The 23,633-nt window shown below is 43.0% G+C and overlaps 1 protein-coding gene across 1 annotated transcript in view; it reads left to right on the top strand.

Annotated features, from left to right (window-relative positions):
• znf608 (zinc finger protein 608) overlaps positions 1-23,633 on the top strand; it is an 86,919-nt gene that overhangs the window by 49,528 nt on the left and 13,758 nt on the right. Inside the window, exons 3-4 of the mRNA XM_033620017.2 lie at positions 12,599-12,686; positions 20,843-23,300. Coding sequence (XP_033475908.2) covers positions 12,599-12,686; positions 20,843-23,300 — 2,546 coding nt within the window. The remainder of the gene's footprint in view (positions 1-12,598; positions 12,687-20,842; positions 23,301-23,633) is intronic.

Raw genomic sequence — 23,633 nt, 5'->3', positions numbered from 1 at the left:
TGCCTCAGTGAAAGCCAAGATGGTGGAGACACATCAGCAGCTTTTCTGATCCCCATGCTTGACTCAATTTGACAAAAGCCTTGATGTGTGGAAGAACTCAGACTTACCTCTCACTGCACAGTTTCTGTTGTTTTCACATTTGAGGATTAGCGGTTTGTCATTGAGTCTGCGAGTCTAACCAGACAGAGAGACTGACGATCACAAACTATTTTTACTGAGCGCTGGCTGAGTGGAAGCGAGGTGTGAAAATTCAGGTGCAAGTTTCCAGCAAATGGTTTGTTTTGGTCCTCCTCATTAAAACTAAAGACGGCGTTGTTTGCAGGATGAATCCAACAAGGGAGGCTGTAATTGGAGATTTTTCATTTTGCAGAAGGACAGCATCCAAATTTGTGACAGCTCCAGGGAAACAGTTCGTCTGGACACAAAGCTGAGTAAATATTTCTACCTACTTAGAGGTTGCTTTCCTGGTTTACTGGACTTTCTGTGTTTTCAAAATTAACTAACTAACTGAGCAGAAAAACAACAGCGCTGGCTTTGTGACAAAATTATCTTAACTACTATATTTCCTGAGCTTTTATCTGTATCTCAAAGTTTGATCAGTGGATAGAGTTGGTGCAGTTGTTAAAGAGTGACCTAAATATGGGATTTTGGTCATGTGATAACCAGGAATGGGCATTTCAAGTTATTTCCAAATACAAGTACTTGCATTACGTTATTATCAAGTACTTACCAGAAAAATCTAATGTAAGAATAGAGTCCAAAATGTCAGTGAAAATGCAGGTGTTAATTTAATTTATTTTGACTAAATAATGTTAAACTTTACACTTAGGTCTGTTCTCAATTCTGCCTGTAATGTTAGACTGACCGAAAGCGAATGTTTCAGTGTCTGTAGCTGTGTGGATGCTTATTTTTGCTGTAAGGATCTGTGCAGATATTCAGAGATAGCAGTTACATAACTGCATCCCATCCAAAGAATGTAAACCTTTGATATAGACCAGGGTAGGACTGGGCAATATATTGATAGTATATATCATGATATAAGACAAGATATCATCTTAGATTTTGGAGGGTATAATTGATCTGGACCCGATGGTCTGCAAGGCGCAGTGTCTGGACAGGAGTGTTAGCATCCATTTGTAGCACAACTAGCCACAACTTCAGCATCTCGTCGTCCGACAAAGGCAGCCTGTGAAAGCTGTACGGGGTGTTGCGCGACATCCTGTTCTTGCAATTCGGATAAGCACAAACACAAACTATTGTTTTCAATCGATGCAGTAAAACTCTCAGCTGTACTCCGGGACAACCAGCGCCACTTTGAGCGGCGCTCAGCATGGCTCCTCTGTCACAGCCCAGAGCAAGTGAAGGGTCAGGGAAACGCTTAGTATGCTATTTACAGAGATAGCACTGGTGATCTGAACCGGTCAGTGGCGAAAAAAAGCATTTTTAATGCGCAAACTTATACGGGACGCATTTGCCCCCATATCTACCTCGCGGCTCCTGGCTGCATCCGCCTCCCTCAATACTGAACCAATTTTAGAACGAGTTGTACCTATGAATCATACGCACACATACACATGGGGAAATAGGGCCCAGGTTGAAAAATACTGAAGTTATCCTTTAAGTTGAACTCAAGTTTGTTTGTCCTCTCAGTGCGGTTTGTTTGTGCAGGTGTGAACACAGCAATCACACTCAGGTGTGAACACACCAAAACAACCGGACTGAGACCTTCTTGAAGAGGTGGTCTCAGTCCGGTTCCAAAGGAACTCTGGTGCGGTTGGTTTGTGGTGAGAAGGTGTTCCGACCTGGATGTGAAGCAACTGTAGTCACATGACGCATTGTTTGGGTCAAACATGAGCATGTTACAGTCCTGGAGGATTATTAATGTGCACCTCCTCCTGTACTGCTCAATGGTTACGGGAAATAAATTCCCACATTGTTAGGAAAGCAGGTTGAAAATCAGCTAAGTGTCCCTTTGACTAACAAATAGTGCCAATGATTGGGGCGTCATTTCACAGAGTGTTCCCAAGATGTCATTAGAGGACTTGTTTCCTTAACAATTTAGCAAAGACAGTTTTATATCATGTTGCATCTGCTTCCTTTGCCTGAACATCACCTTTCAATATGACCTCTTTGTAGAGAGAATGTGGATTTAAAACGCTTCATATTTCAACACAGTTTGCTCCTAAAGCCATCACAGATGCACCCTGTTTGTCCAAATAGAATTGGGTGTCATTACAACTAGTGTGGGTTTGAGAAACATATGTTGCAAGAACAAATAGATGCTGCTGAACACTTTTCCAAACTAAAATAACCAAAGTGGATTCTTTTTAAACATCGCTGGATATACTCATAAGAGCAGTTTTGGCGTTGAGCTGAATAGTGAAGTCCAAAACATGAAGCAAAGTAGAACCAGAATTCCGTCCAACACTACAAAATGATACCAGGGGAGTACCGGGCGGCGGATCAGACGGCCTGATGATTCACCCGCCGATTTCGACGCCATCGCACTTTGATAGGCCGTTAACGAGGACAGCGCTCAGCACTGCGGCCTCTCAGCGGAGGTGTAATACCTTACTGCGGGCTGCTAATGAATAATCCCATCTCTCGGTGCCCATCTCTCTGTGCCAGTCACGGGGCCTCTGAAGTGGAGTGTTGAGTTTGGCGGAGAGGCATTTGTATCTCGGCCCAGTATTAATTAACTGGAGCTACTCACTCCGCCCAGGCAAATATAAAAAGAGAAAGAAGAAGAAAAAACAAACACAACACAGGGGAATATATTCTGGGCGAAGAGTGCTCCTAAACAGGCCAGAGAGATGGAGAGAGGAGAGGTAGACAGTGAATAATATATCTCCTGCTGCACACTGTGTTTGTATAGATGCACCCGGAGAGAGAAAACCTGACAGTGGATAAAAAACAGTCATGCAGACCTTGACAGCTTTAAACTGGTGAAGAGAAGAAAAACTGACATAAGAAACACAACAAATCAAACATGATAAACACTGAAATGATTAAAATGACGCTTAACAACGACCCGCTCCCGATGTAGATATAAATGTTTCACTCTAAATAACAAAAACACAACGATTCTTATTTTCAGGTGATTTTACACTAAAGAAAACATATATTCCATCTCTGCCAATACATCCTTCTAAATCATACACATGGACTCTTAAAACAAATCCTTCAGATGTAATGGATCTGGAGAGGACTGTTTACACCTTTGTGATCAGTGATGTGAGATCAGAGTGGTGGATCGCAGCGAGTTGGGCGTAGCCGACCTCGACAAACCCTAAAGCCTCAGTCAGAGATAACGGGTGCCACAAAGATGCTAGGCTTTCGTCTTCAGGCTCTTCAGGGCGTTTGTTGCACTGCTGACTCTTCTGCCAAATAAATACAATCTGCAGTGTGCTTCCCAGGGTTGGTACGAGATGTTTGCAATACGATAACATCTCAGAAAATATCGTGGTTTAACGGTAGGGCTGGCCGATATGGACAAAAATTCACATCTCAGTATTTTCAGGCTGACTGGTGATACACGATATACATCTCTGTCTTTTCTACGAATTTTATAAAAAACAGACTGTGATCAAAATAAAAAGCCAAGACAGGGATCTATTTCTCTATTTGAAAAGATACAGCTCCACGACATATTAATTAAATATGTTATTAAGATAAACAGCAGGGCTGTACGTTATCTTTTTGCACATAGCACTGAAGCTACAGAGGTTTAAAGGTTTGCACCACAGGACACTAAACTATAACATGAGTATAAAAGTATTTAGTAGGCCTAAATCCATTGTAGCTTGAAACAAAAATCTTTGTGGAAGGAGACAAAAAGTCATTTTCCATGGCCTTTTAAAATCAATCTAATGTTGGAAAATGATTTAGATATTGCGATGTGCGATGTTTTCATAATCGATGAGTGCTTTCTCTTATAACTAAAGATCCAGACGTTCGGGAGATTTAACGGAAGCTGAATTATTCACAGATGTCTCTTTTTCTCCGAAACAAAGGAACCAAATGATTTCAACTGGTGAAAACACTGAACAAAACAGTTTCATGTAAAGAAAGCATTGCTTGTGATGGAGGGGCTGTTTACTCTGGTGGCGCAAAGTCCCCATGTAGATATAAACGGCTACTAAGAACATTTAACTTTCTGCCACTCTTAATCCTGACTTTGAATATTTGTAAATGTAGATGTAGTGAAGGAAATTGGAAACTGCTGGCGTTGCAAGAACTCATAATGTACTGTTGTATGCAGATGATACATTAAAGCCTTTTCAGCAGTCACAGGAAGTTTCATATCCCTCAAACACACATTAATCACTCCCTATAAATCAATCTATTTATCATGTCAGAATGATTTATATTGAAATCAGTATTAGTCAAGTGGCAGGTCTGATTTAAGAGCAGTAGCTCAGGAGCAAATAGTGAAAATGTTCAGTAACGTCCCCGGTTAAGTCCTGTGAAATATCCCTCACTGATTCTGCGGCCTGTGGCTGAACTTTCCACCAAATCTGACTCAGATCTGATCAGATATTTCTGAGATTTCCTTCTAAGAAACAAACAGACAAACGAACGAGCAGGACCAAACGCATCGCCTCCTCAGTGGAGGAAATAAATGCAAACAGAAAACATCAAAGCGTCGTGTTTCCAGGTTTGTGAGAGTAAACAAACTGCAGCAGCATCAGTGAAGCGAAGCAGAGCAACAAGATACAGAAATAATAGGATGATAAATCTGGAGCTCTGCATACACACTGCCATTAGTAGATATATAGAGACACACTCTGTGATGTACTATCAAATACTAATATCAGATATACAGTGATTCATTTAGTGCACACAGGGAGAGTCTGAGGAACAAGGACAAAGATGAAGGGACAGAAGCGGATAAAGGAGCGAGAAAATGGATTCAGTGCTCGGTCTGACAGGATGGACGGATAGATGAGGAGGAGAGGGAGAGAAGTGAGGAGATGGACAGAATGGTAACAGAGGTTTTGTCTATATTTTTAAACCACCGGAGGGACGGAGAGATGGAGAGGAATGTAAAGACAGAGACTGAAAGAGACAGAGGGATGAAGACGGACCATTTTTGACGGACAAGGTGAAAGAGAGGCGAAGACAAGGAGAGATACGAAAGAGTATCTTTTTGTTCTTGTGGTTTTCATTCTGAGGCGTCCTCCCTGCCGCTCGGGGACTACGGTTCAGGAGGCGGAGGGATAACTGGAGCCCCCTCCTCGTGACGGCGGAGGGATATGAGGGGAAGACGCCGGTTGCATGTTAATTAAGCAGAATACTAATTGGAAAGACGGAGAGGAGAAGACGATGAGACCACCATTTCACCCCCTCTCATCTCCTCCCTCTTCCTCCTCCTCCCTGCAGGAGACCGGAGTCTGATGAGCGCTAATCAGATGGTGATTAGCTCGACTCTTAGCTGAGCTCCACATACTGTCTGACTTCAAGATGCTCTGTCTGTCTGTCTGACTGACTGCCTGTCTGTCTCACTGGCTGCCACAGATAAAGTCAATTACAAGGATTATCGATAATTACTGTAAACACACATGTAAAATAATAAACTGTAATGTAGCAGCTTCATGATGTTTGCTTTAAAGGAAAGATGCGTTTCAGGGAAAGATACACCGACTCACTGTCTGGTGAAAAGATTAACACCACTCTCATGTCTATACAGTAAATACAAAGCCAGCTGTCTGTTAGCTTAGCTTAGCATAAAGACTGGAAACAAGTGAGAACAGCTAGCCTGAGTAACACAGTAATCTTTACAGAAAAATAATAATAATTATAACTCATGATTTTACGAGTGCATTTGTGTCGACATCGTTCCTTCCTTTTTCTGCCTCCCTCCAAACCACACCGTCAAACAGAAATCCAAATTATTTATAAAGACGAGAAGAACAAGTAGAAAACAAACATGATGTAACTTTGGATATGGAGCTTTGTTAAGGTTTTAACAATAGAAACTAGGGATGTCAGTCAAGGCCAACACCCATTAACCAGTAACTAACCAGTTAAGAAAAAAAAGAATGAAATCCAAGAGGCCTTTCCTTTTAGTCCGGTGCTCCTTTGACTCAGCCTGAGGGGTGGGAATCAACAATATGATATCGCAATTCTTAAGTCATGATAGCATATCATTACAGTTTTAAATATGTTGCAATATGCTCAGTATTGCAATGAAATATATTTCGATATATTGTGATTTATTACCTTTTTTCGACTGTAAATTATGTCCCCAAAGGGAAAACGTTGTCAACGTCTGTTTTGTCTAATGAGATAAAGTTTTCAGTTTATTTTTGCAGAAGCAAAAATTATCTAGTGGACTGAAAAATAAATGTATTATATTATTCTAGTGGGCTACCTAGAGTTTAATTTGTATTACTAGTCCATAGCCATTGGTAGCTTTGTCCCCTTCTACCTATGCCAATCCTCAATGCCTATGTGCAGTTTCACATAGATTGACCACGTCAGTGAGTAGAAACAGGTGGGACAGACAGAATGACTGACTGACAGAATGACACACTGACAGTTTCCGTGATTATGTACAGCATACCATACCATGACTTAGTCATACCAAACATTAGAAACATTTGAACATAAACATTTTGAAGCATTTTTCTGTTGTTATAGCGCCACCCAGTTGCCAATTAGAGTTAAATTTCTCCAGTCACCTTGAGGCGTCCTGTTCTACATATCTACCAAGTTTAGTAAAAATCCATATGGCGGTTAGGCCTAAATAAGAAATGAGCTCTCTAGCGCCCCCATTTTGTTTGATGGGGTCAATAATGGAGGGGTCCCCTCAGATTATGTGTGTTCATATGCCTACAAAGTTGCGTGGTGATGGGTGAAACCCTTGAGATGTTATACACCTTTATGTGATGAGCCACGCCCTCCGCAATATTCATTGCCTTATAGAAGCTCAGTTTTAGTAAGTTTTCCAACTTTTGCCAAGAGGGAACTTTAGATATTGGTCCCTAGATTATGTTCACCCAGTTTCATGCAGATGGCTCAAACTTCCTAGGAAGAGATCCATTTGAAGTGTTTTTCAAAAAATTCAAAATGGCGGAAAATCTATATAAGTGGAAGTTATGGGTTCTTGAGGCAAATGTGTTCCTCATGAGGAGAGGCATCTCTGTGCAAAGTTTCATGTCTCTACGACATACGGGGCATGAGATATGCCCATTCAAAGTTTGACATTTCAATCGGTTGCTATAGCGCCCCCCTTTGGCCAATTGATGTAATATTGCTTCATTGGCATCCTCCCATGACCCTCTACCACTGTGCCAAATTTCACATGGATTGACCAAGTCAGTGAGGAGAAAAACGTGGAACACACACACAGACAGTGACAGACAGAGTTTTCGTCATTATATACAAGATAAGATAATTTATATAATAAAAAAATCGATATTTGGCACTGTGTGACTATACAATATTGCCACACAAAAATATGTCAATACTATATTGTATTGATTAACTGCATAGACATGTGGAACCATGCCCAACCTCTGGTCTCCACTGGTTTGTTGGCTGCTCTGCACTGCGCACCACTCAGGTTGGGAGGAAGCTAACATGCGTTCGTTAACGGGGCCACTCATTCAGTGTTTACAACTTGTAGCCCCGTCGTGGTGGCAAAATGCGTTGCTGTAGACACATTGTGCCCACCCTCCAGTCTCTCCCTCTAGGTCGCCTCCTTAAGTAAGTGGTTTCATTTTGAACTGCAAAACTCTTTTAGCATTGTTTACAAGTCTGGAGGCTACATCAGAAATAGTTAAAAACCTGTTCATGAGGTGCTGGTGTTGTTACATCTCCACTGACCAATGGAAACTTGGTCAAGACCCCCTGGGGATCATGTTCCGTTATGACAGACGTCATAGCGTCAGAAGTGCTAGGCTTACTGATGAATGGACAAGTTAGACTAATTTTAGTTGGCCCAAGGTCAAGTCAAATGTGTCAGAGCACCGTTTTAGGTAATAGTATACATGCCACCATCCTATATAAGCTGTGTTTCTCTCTCTATTCACACTCATCACATAGCTTCCGCATGTAGCCATGTTGATCGGAGCTCGTAATTAAACGTGCATTAAGAAAGAACTCCGTGATTGGCCTCATCCTTGAATTCTCCAGATCACCACAGAAACACCTGCTCTAATGAGGCAATTGGTCGACCAACATATTCTCATGGAGCGGTTTGTATGATATCCTTTGAATTTGCCAAAACAACCAATATCGGCTTTAAAATTAACTTGTAGATTTGGCCAACATGCTTTTTCTTAATTTGAGGACCTTAAAATGACTCAGAATTCACACGGATCCAAACACACTTCTTCGAGTAAAAGTCCTGTGACCAATCCACCGCCGCAACCTGCTTCCTTAAAAACTTGCGGGACTACTTCCTTGTTTATTGACATCAGCTCATTGGTCGCGTGATCGTAGCCTTTCAAAATGCATGGGATGTGTACGAATTTGGGTGCACTGCTGTTTGTAGGAAACCCGGCACACCGGCTCGTCCACATTGCTGGGCTCCCCTCTGTCATTTGGTTTAAATTAGGTATGGGCATCAATTTTCGATTATCGATGATTGATTGTTAAGGCTTTTGATCGATCACAAATAATTTTGATCGATAGTCGCAGTGTTTTCCCTACAATGCCTGGCATAGGTCCGGCGAGCCGCTGTGCCAATGAGACCCCCCGCCCGGCAAGTCCCCGGGCCAACGAGACCCTTCCGCCTGGCGAGCACGGCGGCTCGACGGGCCTACGAGACCCCCGCCGGACCTATGCCAGGCAAAAAATCATAAACAGACGGAGGCTCTCATCGCTCTCCAAAGCCTCGGCGGCTTCCCTTGAGGCCTCTGAAAACACTACGCCATTGAAAGACGGAGGTTTTGCTGAAAACTGAAGCCTGTAACTCTGGCTGGCAACGGTTGTAAACATCCAGGGGTGAACTGCGCATGCGCGCCATTCTTCCTCTTTGGCCTGGGGGGTTGAAGCTCAAAACTGGGGCAGCTGCGCTCTCTTGCGGCGACAGTCTGCACTGCACTCTTTTGTTTTCTCTCTTTTGAAATACTCGCTTATCAATTAATCGATAATTGATCGTTAATTTTTTTGATGATCGAATAATGAATTTTGATCGTTTGCCCATCCCTAGTTTAAATCCAAAACACTCTCACACAGGGGCCGTGGCATTTGGTTTAGGAACAAGTTCCCTGTCTTTCTCTTAAGCTAAACTATTTTTTTTTTCTCCGCCTCGTCTCCCCCTCACGAAGATCGCACTGTGTGTGTGTGTAGCCCATAGCCCCGCCTCCACCACAGAGACAAAGACACTCGATGACAAGAGCTTTACCTCCGTTCATTACGCTAATGAACCAACTCACCTGGCTGCCAGACGATGCACGGCAGTGAACGCTCTTGTCGTCCAGTCTCTTTGGTGGAGAGAGACGAGGAAAACAAACACGCATGGATATGGCAATTAATCGCGGCCCGAAAAGTTACCGTCTCCCTTTAAATTAACCGTGCAATTAACCAACTTATCGCATATCGTGACAGGCCTATTCGGCACAAATGTCAACTTGGATTCAAGCATGAAATGATTAGAATTTGGTTGTTGAAGGTCAAAGGTCAAGGTCACTGCAACCTCACAAAACATACTTTGGATCAACATCATACATATCATTACAACATCATATCTCAGGAACAGAAGGGGAGACATTTGGTGGGATACTGAATTTGTGACTCTAATTTTCGGTTGCCGTCCTTGAAACTGTGCTGACTGCATAGATTTCCTGTGCTGTGGGGGGAATGTGTGTGTGAAACATCCATTTTTTCACAGGCATGGATGCTGGTAAGCCGTAATGGTAGTTATCATTGACATGATGTTTATGTGTGTTGATATTATTTAGAATATTGCAGCTGTAAAAAAAAACAACAAAAAAAACAGTCACCTTGGGTTAAAATATTTCAGTCATTATTTAAAGGTGAGGTCGTCATTAAATGAAGAAAATACATTTGATCAAACCTCAAAGCGACTGAAGGAAGTATTGACAGAGAACATTGGGAATATGAAGTTGTTGACTGATTAAATCCATCCAGCTCATTATCTAAAGATTTGTGGTGAAACAAAAATCTGCCTCATCACATCCACCTTTTGTCAAACTGAGCGACACACTTGGCCGTGTTCCCCAGCTCTCATCTGTCTGTGAGAGTGTTTTGTGATGGCTGCGGCCATCAGGCTTAATTGAAGAGCAAGGAGTCGTGTGTTGCAGTCAAACCTCGTTTCAAAGCTGTAATGCATCCAGGATTTGATTTGCTCTGCGATGCCGCTGGCGCATCACAAAACGGAGGTTAATGGTTTTCAAATGTCAGTCTGAGAGTGAGAGAAAGAAAGAGAGGAAGAGGAAGAGAGGGACATTTATTTCAGATGGCTGAGGGGTCGCCAGTTCTCAGATTAGACTTTAAACCTTAAAGACTAAATTTTCCTTGGGACCAAAAACCTGACAGGAACAGAAGGCTGTGTTTTCCTGCTCTGATGCTGCTGACCGATATCACTTTGAGCAATTTCACAGAGGCTGTAACAAACCGTTTGGAAAACAATTTGAGCCTCTTAAAACTGTGAACTCAGTCCTTCAGGTTGCTGCAGCTTTTCATTTCCAAACTGTTAACTGCCGTCTGCTCGTCACATTGATTTTTCCTCCTTCTGAGGTGCAGTGTGCTCCTCTTTTTATTCCTGCACATTTGTCTTTTATCAGTGTTTCATTAGTTTCCTCATTAGATACAAGAGAGAACAAAGGGCTGAGTATTTCTGCAGAGCTACAAAGAGAAGTGCTGCTCACGAAGTCTGATAAAGGTGAACAAAAGGTGAAAAGCTCCTTTCACACAGTTTGATATGTTGTCTTTTGTTGCTGTGAATCAGTGGTGCCTTTGAACACAGCTGTACCACTGTTTGATTCTGTAATAGTCAAACTTTTGTTTTTTATTTTATGATTGATGTGAAAATCCCTCACCATGAGAAATGCATTTTAAGACCTTATTTCCTCTAGAAACAATATTTATTTGGTTTTATCTGTTTGATTGCTGACAGATTAATGTCATGCCACATCTGTTTCAGAAGGATAAACATTTTGGGATAAAACTTTAAATATCACTAAAGATTATTTTGTGATTAAAGATTGTTTATGATGTGAATCAAACTGCTCATATTTCCGCTTTAAGTCCTGCACCGTATGTTTCTCTCTGACCTGACCTCTCAATCCAATCACCAGAATAAATATTGGCATTGTACGTGTCTGCAAACCGCCAATACTTTACATTTGTACGTTATTATTAGGGCTGCCCCCAACTAAGACTTTTCCTTGTCAACCAAAAGTCATCATCAGGGTCCATCAGTGGACTAGTCTTCTCAAAATGATCCCACACTTTGGATTTCCTGCCTTTCCTGCCATTAACTAGCCTGTGGAATAACCGCAGGTACCAGCCCTGGAAATTAACCTCACTCCTGTCTGACTGCTGAGCGTGGACACTTCCTGTGTCTGTCCTTTCAAAGTAAAGTCACACATGGTCCATTCTCGGAACCCATCAGCTGTATTTGGCGTCTGACTTCCGGCAGATGGCGATACAGCCTCTGGGGGCAGACCCCCGATTTTTTGGCATTCCGGATTGATTTAGGCGGAGGAGGCGAATTTCCGTTTCTGACTTCCGTTTATATATAAGTAAATATGCCGAACCATTGGGATGGATTCAGAGTTTGCAGTGACTCCAGTTATGTTCCGCCTCGTTAATTCACTGCACGGACCGTTTAACCTGGCAACAACTGCAGTCGGCTCAAATGTGATTGGTCAATATCACGCGGACTACAAACAGCCTACAACCAGAAACCAGGGCTCTTCCGCTCTTCTTATGGAGGCAAGATCTCCGGGGTTTGCCAACATACTCTACATTCACTTAGAGTCTGTATATAGAGACTACACATGGTCCAGTCATATAGGTTTGGACTTATTTTGACAAGGTGCAGCTCCTAATAAAGTTTCAGTTTTGTTGTTTTGTTTTTTCTGCGACTAAACAACCAATGAAATCTTGCCGACTAATGACCTTTCTGGTCGACTAACTTTTGGTCGACTATTGGGGGACAGCCCTAGTTATTGTGAAGCAGATGTATTGAAACATTATGTGTCAACAATGCTGTGGTGAACGTGTGGTTAGGTTTAGGCTTGGCTATATAGTTAAAGGTCATGTCGGAGGCACAGTCCCTGCTGGAAAAGCAGCGACGTCTTGGTAAAAACAACCACTCTTCCTGCCAAAAGAGCTGCTAGAAACACAGGAAGTACTCACTAAATCAAAACTGGCTTTGTTGTTTAGCAACCCCTCCACCTCCTGATGACAAAGTCAGCTCATATACTCCATCACTCCAGAAACATTGAAATGATCCGTGTGAAACATTCAAATGTAAGGTATCCGTGGTTTGCAGAAACGCACAATGTCAACATGGTTTTCCAGCAACTGGGCTGGACCTCTTCATCCTGACACAGAAGCCTGTTGTTGTCCCAGCAGCTCCAGTACTAACTGCTCTGTCTCTGTCCGCTGTGATTGACAGGTGTGCTGGTGGTGAATGTGACGTGGAGGAAGAGGACCTACGTGGGGACTCTGTTAGACTGCACCAAACATGACTGGGCTCCTCCAAGGTGATACTGCACTTTGTTCTTTCGCTCTCTGCCTCAAAGGTTATTTATAAATTATTTATTAATTTATTTATTCATATTCATATAATATTTATATCATAGCATTCCCCAAAATCTCCACATTCCCTCTCAGCTCACTGTTGAGACTCAAAGTGAATGGACTTTAGGAGGGTTGGTTCAAACTAAGTGCACTTTTAAAGTGAAATGATGAAACTTTTGAAGGAGACATGAGAACAGAGTTGAGTTTTAAATGTCCCAATACTGACTCTCATGCATCGAAACATAATCTATTAATTTAGAATAGGGATGCATCTAAGAATCGATTTTTTTCCTCACCCCTCACTGACTCTGATATGGACCTGAAAAGTTAGGTTGTTGAAATGTTAGCATTTTGCTTGGTAACATAGGATGGCGGCTGTAACAGCTTGCATCAGACAAACTAAATTCATAGCATTCATAGTTTTGTATCGGGAAATTTTGGAGGGAGTTTGGTTCATATACTGAGTTGCTATGCTAGTAAGCTAACAAACATTTCAGAGCCACTCTCCAATTAAATCAATGTTTAACTGGAAACTAGGGATGCACCGATTTATTGGCTGCACATTGTTATCGGCCGATATTCACTTCGTCGACCGCCATCAGCTTATCAGTGAATAAAATGAACAAAATGGCATTCACTGATGGCAGTGGCCAATGTTTTTACTGTTGTGTCACTTCAGTTTTGCACAGGCTAAAAAGCAGTGCCAGAGGCTAATGTTGTCCCATCGTCCTGTCATCTCAGGGAATGTGCTCATTCATTTATTTGTGGCACACTGCCACGATTAAAACATCTGCCGCCACATTGTGATTCTCAATTTTTGGAGCAGGACCGTTCATTAGGTGCGGCGCTGGATTATGTATAGGCTACCTTTTGGTTATTTGTTGCTCCACAGACTGACGGCACAGATGGAGCGGCAGAAGGCGGGCGAAGTGAAAGTGAAACTTGACCTTCAGTATGCTGGGTCGAAAGTTTGTTTTCACTCACAAACAGCTTCTTTCATCCATCAATCTGATCTGATCAGTTATCCACACCGCCACTCAAAACTCTACAAACTGCTGCTGAGGGGAAAATGGCGCTCCCACCTGCGCTGTGTTCACGGACCCATAAAAACCTCTGAATTTAGAAATCCTCGTTGTCTGCTACAGCCACAAATAGATTGTAAGTGTGGTGAAACACTGGGAGAGCTCGTTAATGTTAGCTCTATGCAGCTGGTAGCTGAAACTAACAGCTGATGAAAGTTGCATGGAGTTACATTATGATGCGTTCAAGCTCTCTTCAGTAAAAATGAGTGTTGGATGAAGGTAAATTATAACATTCTCAAGATCTGTTCATACGCAGTCTTGTAAAATGTAGTTTTTGGTGAGAAACTTGAATAAATCCAGATGTTTGAAGGAGAAATGTGTTGTTTTCACAGCAATATGAAACAGATATTAGAGAATTATGATGATATTTATGTAGTCAAAAGACTTTTGAAGCAGAAATGTTTTTCTTTTTGTGAAAAGAAATAACCATCTTGTGAGAGAAGGTTGTTTTTAGGTTGTTTCATAAAGTTATTGTAATTTTTTCATAATGAAGATTTCTGTTGTTTCCCTGCAACAATAGGGGGTATAAATAACAATGAAAACATAAACAACAACAACAAAAATGTCAAAATCAGCCCAGAGTTTCACAATCGGTACGTCTCTTTTCGAAACAGGTTTCTTGAACAGTATTTTTTCAGGTAAGAGAACAATCATGGTCACAGTAAAATATAAATATAGAAAGCTCTGCTTCCTGTTGGGCAGCTTGTTACAGTTACATGTGTTAATGTCTTTGTTCCCATGTACACACAGTGTCAGCTGCCATTAACTATGACTTTTAATCCTTAAAACCAGCACATCATTTCGCTGAAGTTGTGATTGGCTGGTCACGTTGCTACAGGGTGATACAGACGTACCAAATTAGGACACCAACAACAAAGCTGCATGATGAGTGAATGCTGTGCTGTCTTTCTGTACAGGAACTGTGTTCCTGTCAGACATTAGGTAAGCGTGATTGGTTCAAATCAGGCCAAAAATTTATATTTCAAATCAATCCTCATTCTAAACACATTAAGGACAGGTCTCATATAATTGTTCTGACTCACTTGTGCTTGGTGTATTTCCCTTTTATGTTTAATCATTTTATTGTTCCTCTTATTGGTTTTTATTTGCTGCTGATTGTTTATTTGATTAAATGAAAAGAACACTTGTTTATTTTTAAAGTGCTTTAATGCTGCTAAAATGACAGAAAGGGCTAAATTGACTGATGAGCTCGAACAGAATCGCTCTCCACTCTCCAGCCCAACGGTTTTACAAATGGAGAGTGGTTTTTGTAATTGCTGAGTGGAAAATGTGACAGTCCCTCCTCACGGGGCTGAATCCTCTCAATTATTGCTGCTGTATGTAAATGATTGTTGTCATGGCAATTACAGCTTAATCTCAGAAACCAGGGACTGAATTGCTTTTTTCCATTTGGACTCTTGTCGCTGCTGACTGTCAGCAGTGACTGAATGCTGTTTTATTATATAATGCAGTGGAATCAAATGTGAATGAAACACAAAAATTATGTAATTGTTAAATTAAGAGCACAAAAAAGCAAATACATTATATCACGTTAGATATGATAAAAAACAAAAACAACTTATGAACTTCAATTTTTCAGCTTAAAGGGATAGTTCAGATTTTTTGAAGTGGTATGTATGGAGTAGATATCCATAGCCAGTAGATGTCAGTCGGCACGCCCTCAGTTTGGAGAAGCACTGACACAGAAGCTTCACAATGTACTGCTGTGAAGAAAGGTCAGCAGCAAAACATATTTTAGTTGCCTAAACAAATCAATATCACTGTAAGTGTAGACTATATTGAGAGTATTTTCACTGCTTTACCTTTTCGTCAAACAGCTCATTTCAAGTGGGAAGCTGTTAACAGCTTTAGTTACCCATCTATGACTCCATTGAAAAAAAACAGTAATTGACCTATGGCTAAGCCACGCCCCCTCCACTCACTCGGACAAACTATCAACATTCAGTGCCCGGCGCTATGGCAGGTGTCACAGTACACGGCATTTCACAGGAGGCAATTGATGATTTTTGGGGACATAACGATCAGATGTGATTGAGAAGTAACCAAAAGGGCCTAAACTACGCATTGGAGGGATATATTCATCATTTTATTGTTGAGAAGGTCGATGAAAAGCTTAAATTACAAGCCAAAATTTACAGGTCACAGTGTACGCTTGTGAACCGCATCTGGTTGCCGTCACCATCAAAGACAACAAGTTAAAGTGCCACTGAAGTTAAGGTTTTTGGCTCAGAATATGAGAAAAGGATAACGGCCTTTTTACCATCTTTACCAAGAGTGTCTCTCCGTTAGTTTGGTGCTACAGTATTTACACTGAATCATTCAGCATAACGTTTGCCAACCTTTGTTATCTCTGCCATTACAGATAAGTTAATGAAGCTAAGCTCCAGAAGTTAACGTTAGCTTAACTAGAGCCCTTTGGACAACAGCTAACAATGATGTACGATCACCAAAGTACAAAACTAGAACAAAATAGGCTAATGAACTCCCAGCAAACAAGGTGACATGATGAACAACGCAGCTAGGAGCTAACGTTAGGCTAACTTTAGCTAACGTTAGCTAGAGATGTTAAAGATAACTTTATATTTCTTTGCAGCAAAGTGACAATATGTTGCCTCAAACACAATGTTGACTTACCTTAGAACAGATGTAGACATCATTGTTAATCTTATTCACGTTGAGTTGATGTTGTGGTCTAACGTTACCACACAACTTTATCCAAAGGAGACACTTTTCTCGCTTGAGATGTGGTTTAAAGTGTAAAAAATACACCTGGTCGCCCAGCCTCTCAGGATACCTTGTGTCAGAGTTGCATGTACCCCATGCACACCGTTTGACCATTTTTAAACTTCAAATCTCAGAAAAAGCTCATAAAACCGAACAAAACTGACTTTCTGTAATGCATTTCAATGGACGTCCAGGCAGAGAATGTCCGAGTGTATGGGAATGGCTATACGCACTGTGATTGGCGCATCGCATTTGAGGGCGGGGCTTAGCCATAGGTTAATTATGCCTCCGCACCCCCGATAGCTGTAGCCCGAGGCATTATGTTACAGGTGGCCGTCCATCTGTCTGTCCCATCCTCATGGACGCAATATCTCAAAATGTCTTGAGGTAATTTCCAACCCATTCTCACTCCGGCCACGTCACATGTCCACGTTTGGTCATGGACAAAATACACTTCTGTTTTAGCAGGAAATGTACAGTTTGCATAAAGTCTCTTTCCAAGTAAATGTACTGCATCAGTATAATACCGCAAATTGTAAATAGGGTTTACAATCATACGGGGAAGCAAACACTGGCCTCCCAGGTGAAAGTCGGTGGTTGTTGGACCCATCCACCGCCCCTTCCACCTGCCCTACTCTGACTTAACGTTCGTTGTTGACCAGCCGAGTTTCCCCCTGATGCTGCCGGGCGCCATTAATCAATAACGGCAACCGGCTGTGTGTCATGCCAATGTGAAAGGACAGCTTCTTTCTGACACCGGAGGTCACTGACCAAACACTGATGTTCAACAACTTCTGAGTGAGAATGTGTTGGTTTCTTTTTTCTTCAAAGTTGGCAAAAATGTTCACTTGGACTAAATGATGAACTGATTAGATTTTGGTTATTAAAAGGTCAAGGTCTCTGTGACCGTGCATCCATGTCATTCTGTTGGACGTGATATCTCAAGAGCAAAAACATCCACTTGGACTGAAGAATAAACGGATTAAAATTTCGTGGTCGAAGGTCTTAATGGAGTCTGGGCAATATTCTCCCATTGAAAATACTCTCAATAGAACGTACACTTAAACTGATATTGATTTGTTTAGGTGTAACTTTTTTAGGTGGCTAAAATGCATTTTTTTGCATTTTAGCCACCAATTGTGTTACTGACCCCCATCCGCAGCAGTACATTGCTTAGCCTCCATGTCGGACTCCAGCCTGCTTCTCCAAAGTGGGGGCGTGTCGACTGACTCAGCTGTTTGTTATATACTGTCCATAGATAAGTACCTCATACAGCACCCATTTTAAAAAAAATCTGAACTATCCCTTTAATCTGGCAAGTTGAATTGTTGGAAATCATCTGGACAACATCACTCAATCGAAAGTTTTAAATAGAGACTTGAGAGCAACAAATAACTTTGAAACGCTAAAGAAAATCCATAAAATTTCCGTCGGACATTCCAGCAGCTTCAGTGACATTCACAGGGACACACTGATGTAAAAAAGCAATTACAAACATCATAGGAAATGTGAGATATCATCGTTCTAAAATCACAGAGGGGGACAAGAAAGTCTAGTCTCGACGTGCTTTGCAGTCTGTTCCATTAATAAGGTGATTAACACCCCAAAACAGTCTTTCCAAGGTCAGAATATATTCATAGACTCCTGCAACGCAGTGTCATAATAATACATTAAAAGGCCAGCACATATGTACTGCTCAGGGTCCAGTTTCAAATATAGAGTCTCACTGTGTAGATAGATATAAAGCAGTGCATTTTTCTTATCCCAGCAGACAGTTTTTTGATATAAATAACAATGTGTGAGTGTGGAGAAGCATCTTCAGTGTGAGGCGCTCTGGAAAACAGCATCAAAGGACTTCAAAGTAGAAAGGACGGCATGTGAATACAAAATGTCTCAATATCAAATACAGAGATAACTGTGTGGATCGTACAGGTTTTTTTTATGTTATCAAAAGAGAAGCAGGCTTTGTACAGAAAAAAAAAATCAATTTTTATCCTTGACGTCTGGGTAAAGTGGTCCCCATGAGCCTTGAATGATAATCTGTTATCTTCCAATTTTTTTTTTTGTCTGACAGAACAAGAGTTCAATCTGGGTGACGATAGAAACAAGTTGTTCTCAGGTTAAAACCTTTCAAGAACAACAGCTTCAACAAGAAAACAGCTTTGTTTTCAGTTTTCAGCTTTGATTGTTTGATGTGTTTTTCAGTTTATCCATCAGGATTGAAAAAGCTTAACATGACACTCGATAGGACACAACACAACGTGAAGTGAGACAGTATGAAACAAAACAATATGAAGTGATACACTGTGAAAGAACACAATGTTCTAAGATAACAAGACTAAAGTAGCAAATAAAACTACCACAATGTGTCCCCTAGACCTAAGACCCTAATCTAATACTTAATTTAGTTTAAAGAGGTTAAAATGTGTTTTAATCATCTGAAGCCTGGCACCTTCTGGTCAGTTGGACGACATGCTCTTCTTCAACCAAACTCTCCAACACATCCTCACTGTGACCTCGTCACATGTCCACGTTTGGTCATGGACTTTCCACGTCCACATATGACGTCCAAGGTACCCTGGGTGTGTTGGTTGTTGACGTTCTGGGACGCCGTGTCAACTTCAGCCTGTTACATGCATTGTCTGTTTTCAAAATACACTTCTGTTTTCACAGGAAATGTACAGTTTGCATACAGTCTCTTTCAAAATAAAAGCACTACATCGGTACAACACTGCAAAATGATGTTTTTTTCCTTCAACAACAAACACACGTGGTTAGGTTCGGTTAAAAGAACATGGTTTGGATTTACAGTCTTACAGGAAGCAAACACTGGCCTCCTTGGTGAGAGGCGGTGGTTGTTGGACCCATCCACCACCCCATCCGCCCACACTTCTTGGACTTCCACTCCTTTAACTTACATTGTTGTCTCCCCTTGTTTCCCCCTGACGCTGCTGGGTGCGATTAAACAATAACAGCGACTGGCCGTGTATCATGCCGATGTAACATGGGACGTCACTGTCAAAGTGCAGGTATTCGACGACGTCAGAGTGAGACTGGGTTGAATTCTTACCGGTCGGACAGTCTCTGGTGTTATTTTCATAAGACCGTGCATGTCCCCAAAGCATTTTTCCCAGCTGAAAACACCAGGTGCTACTCTGAAAATGTCGAGCTGGGAGCGCAAGAGCGCTTTGGAGGCAGCTGAGACATTTTGGTTGCACCTTGTTGCTATGATACAGAATATCCGCTGAAGTAAAAACGCCAGCACAAGGTAGAGTGCTTGTTCTGAATTAAGGGGTAAAAAGTGACGTGATGAGCACAGCATTTTTCAACTTTGGAACCAAAAAAAACACAAACAAACGCTCACACAGAATAGACACTTAGTGCCTTGTCACGCTGCTGGCATTTGTAGTACAGTGTAAAGACATGCTCCACTGCACAGGATTCAATATATTCACTGGCATCAAGGAAAAATACTTTGCTGGACACGCAACGTGACCAGATAGAGTGCACACAGTGCACTGCGGCTCATTTAATTCATCTAGAGATTACAGATTACAGATTTTCGTCCTCCATTGAATTGGTTGGTTGTGGAGTCAGTAGAATTTTAGTTGACAAAGATTTTCTTTCATTGACTACAATCCCAATATTTATGTCTGTTTTTTTATGGTGGTTTCCATATTACCCCCTTAATGCATTTGGCCGTGTGTGTGTGTGTGTGTGTGTGTGTGTGTGTTTATCTGCCTATCCACAGCTAATATCGCAAACTACTGGACCAATCAGCCAAAAATTTTGTGTGCAAATGTATGTCTGTGCACTCAAGGACTGATGCTGACTCCTCACTCCTCTTAACTGCCCACTAGGGGGCGTCAGTTGGCCGGTAATTGCCTCAGCTAAAATAAAAGGCCTTACCATCTGTTGCGGGCCACATTTTGGCCTTTGCTGTGGCTCAAAAATGGACATCCGTAGAAAAGTTAGTCGTGTTACAAGATCAAGTCATCAATCTGTTATGTTCACTGCCATCTTGACTGTAAGGGAGCCAGGAGGCACATTCATTTGTTTATTTCAAATATCTAATCATAATTTTCTGACTCTAGATTAAGCTTTGTGGCTGGTGGAGTGCTGCATGTGCGCCCTCTTTTTAGCGGCTGCAACTGGTCACAATAAGTATTGTGTTAATGCAATACGAAACAATAAAACAAGACATGTCACAGTACGGTCTTTCTCATCTCTGATTAAGTGATTATTAAGAGAATTTCTTTTTTAAATCCATTTCTTTCTCTTCCTCTGTCCAGGTTTTGTGAGTCTCCCTCCAGTGACCCTGAGTTGCCAGGTGGGCGTGGCCGGGGCAAGCGGATGCGAATGGCCATGGCCGAGCGGCCCTGCGTTGAGCCGGCCCCTGCTGCCAAAGTCAGGGGTCTGTCCCAGCACAGGAGCCGTGGAGGTGGTGTGGCTGGAGCCACCGCACCCATCCACAGCAAAGGACGGAGAGGAAGCTTAAACCTCATCAACAGCAACTGCCGAACACCTCCTTCTTTCTTCACTGTGGAGGAGGTGAAACCTGCCAACAGCACCTCCTCTCTGTCCTCCGGGAAGCGAAAGAACAAACCGCCAGCTGACCTGGACCTCAGTCTGGTCTCCTCTGATGACATCAAAAACGGGAATGGGAAGAGGATCCGGGCCAAATCCCGCAGTGCCCCATCCACGCCACAGGGCAAATCAGACCCCTCGTTCATGGACCCTGGAGGAGGTTGTGCCTCCTCACCACCTCCCCCACCCATCCTCATCGACTGCCCTCACCCCAACTGCACTAAACGCTACAAGCACATCAACGGCCTGCGCTACCACCAGACTCATGCACACCTGGAAGCTGAGGAGCAGCGGAAGCCGGAGCTGGAGCCCCTGAAGGACGGAGAGAGTGAGGAACGACTATCAGACTGTGAGGACACCATCAGCAACATGACATATGACCTCTCAGAGACAAACAGCACTAATGCCAACAGCTCCTCCAAGAAACCTGCTCCCTTATATAAGGTGACCACGGTGGGGTCTCCTAAAAACAGACGGCTACTCCTCAGTACTGACCACAGCCCCTCAGCCAACCCCAAGACCAGAAGAACCTCACTGCTGAAAGATGGACTGATTGATGACCTCAGCAATCTGCCCATCATCTCCAACATGACCGTGGTTCTGGAGAACTGCATGGTCCCAGACAGGAATTCCACGGTCGAGATGCCCAAGCTGGAAGCTGAAGGCTTGATCGACAAAAAGGGAGGTGCATGTGACAAGGGCAAGAAGGCCAACGGGAAGGTGGAGAAGCTGTCCAAGTCACGGACCAACCGGCCAATCGCTCCGGCCCCTGCTCCCCCCAAGCTGATCGCCATTCCCAACACGGGGTATCCGACCGGCACAGCAGATACTGCCGCCTCACAGCAGCCGTCACCCATGGCAGCCGTGGGCCTCACCAGTAAAAACCTTCCTCTGAAACCCATCAAACCAAAGCTGAGCATCGTTGTGGAACCGAGCCTTGTCAAAGCCACCCTGGTCAACTGCAGCAAAGAGACCAGGAAGAAAGAGAAACGGAGGCTGAAGGACAAACACAACAAAGATGCGCAAACCAGGACGCCTAATGGTGACAGCAGCGGAATCAAAATGGAAGATGGTTGTGGTTCCAAAATTGGTGTCAAGGAGATTTCTGGAAGCCTTCTGAAGGAGCACCTCAGTAAGCAGGATGTGATTAACGGACTCACGGAGAGCCAGGAGAGCAGGATGGCCAGCATCCGAGCTGAGGCTGATAAGGTGTACACCTTCACCGACAACGCCCCCAGTCCGTCCATTGGTGGCTCATCGCGGCTTGACTCTGCTGGTAGTTGCCTGGCAGCAGACAGCAAGAACAACAGCCCCGCCTACTCTGACATCTCAGATGCCGGGGACGACGGGGGATCTTCCGAATGCCGCTCGGATGGAATCAGATCCAAGTCCGCCTCTTCGGTCTCTTCGGAGGTGAGCTCCAACGGTAACCACGGTAACTCTGGTAAAACCCCGTCCGCAGCATCCGCCCCACCATCAAAAGACTCCCAATCCCCATACTACCACAGCTATGAGCCCTACTACCTGCAGGGGTACATGCAGTCGGACAGGTCAAACAGCAGCAGCGTTGCTTTCCACAAAAGCTCGGCCCTCGACGGCAAAGGGAAGGACAGAAAGGAAGACGTGAAAGAGGATGACAAAAGCTCTTCCCATGAGTTTTCGGACTCAAAGAAAGGCGACGGGCCACCTCAGTCTCAGCTCCAGCTCGCTATGAGTCAGACCCAGACCGCCTTGGCCCAGTCGCTGTATTACGGCCAGTACTCCAGAGGACTGTACATGGACCAGAAACTGTTACTGGCCTCCAAATGCTGTGATCAGACACATGGTGCCAAGCAGAGGGGCGAGAGGGGACAGGGGGTGAGAGACAGTGAGGACGATAAACACATGGTTGGGGGTTCAACTGGTGGATCCATGCTAGGTAAAGGTCCAGACGGTGCTAAAGGTTGCTGTCCCAAACCTGTCCTGTCCTACGTGGAGTTGAGTGAGAGGGGAGAAAGGGGACAGGGTCTGGGCATAAAGGCGGTGCACGGTGGCATGGTGGACCAGCACCAGGTCTCGATGAAAGACTGCGACGACATCAAGTCACCTTCCTCTTCCTCTTCTTCATCACTCCACAACCCAAACAGTCAGACAGATCTGGACTCAAATGTTTCCTATTCCAGTGTAAGTTTCTCCCTCTGTCTATAACCTGCCGCCGCCGCTGATGGTGTTGTTGGTGTGCTTTAATGACTGTTGTTGAGTGTCACAAAGAGATTAATCACACGTTGTGTACAGCTAAAACCAATAGGTGCTAATAACAAAGACCATGTGGCTTCTGTGGTGCTGTAGCTCTACTCTGACATACAACTTTAGTCATTTTGGTTGAAATCAAAATCATCTGGTTTGATTTGATGGATGCAAATGTTTTTAATGTGTAATTCCAACTTTAGCTGTAAATGTAAAACATACACACATAAAGAGACAAAAGAAACATTTCTAATACGTAAGTGTTGGTTT

The sequence above is a fragment of the Epinephelus lanceolatus genome, chromosome 9, assembly GCF_041903045.1.
Source record: "Epinephelus lanceolatus isolate andai-2023 chromosome 9, ASM4190304v1, whole genome shotgun sequence".
Classification (NCBI taxonomy): Eukaryota; Metazoa; Chordata; class Actinopteri; order Perciformes; family Serranidae; genus Epinephelus; species Epinephelus lanceolatus.
This window is presented reverse-complemented; position numbering and strand designations above follow the sequence as displayed.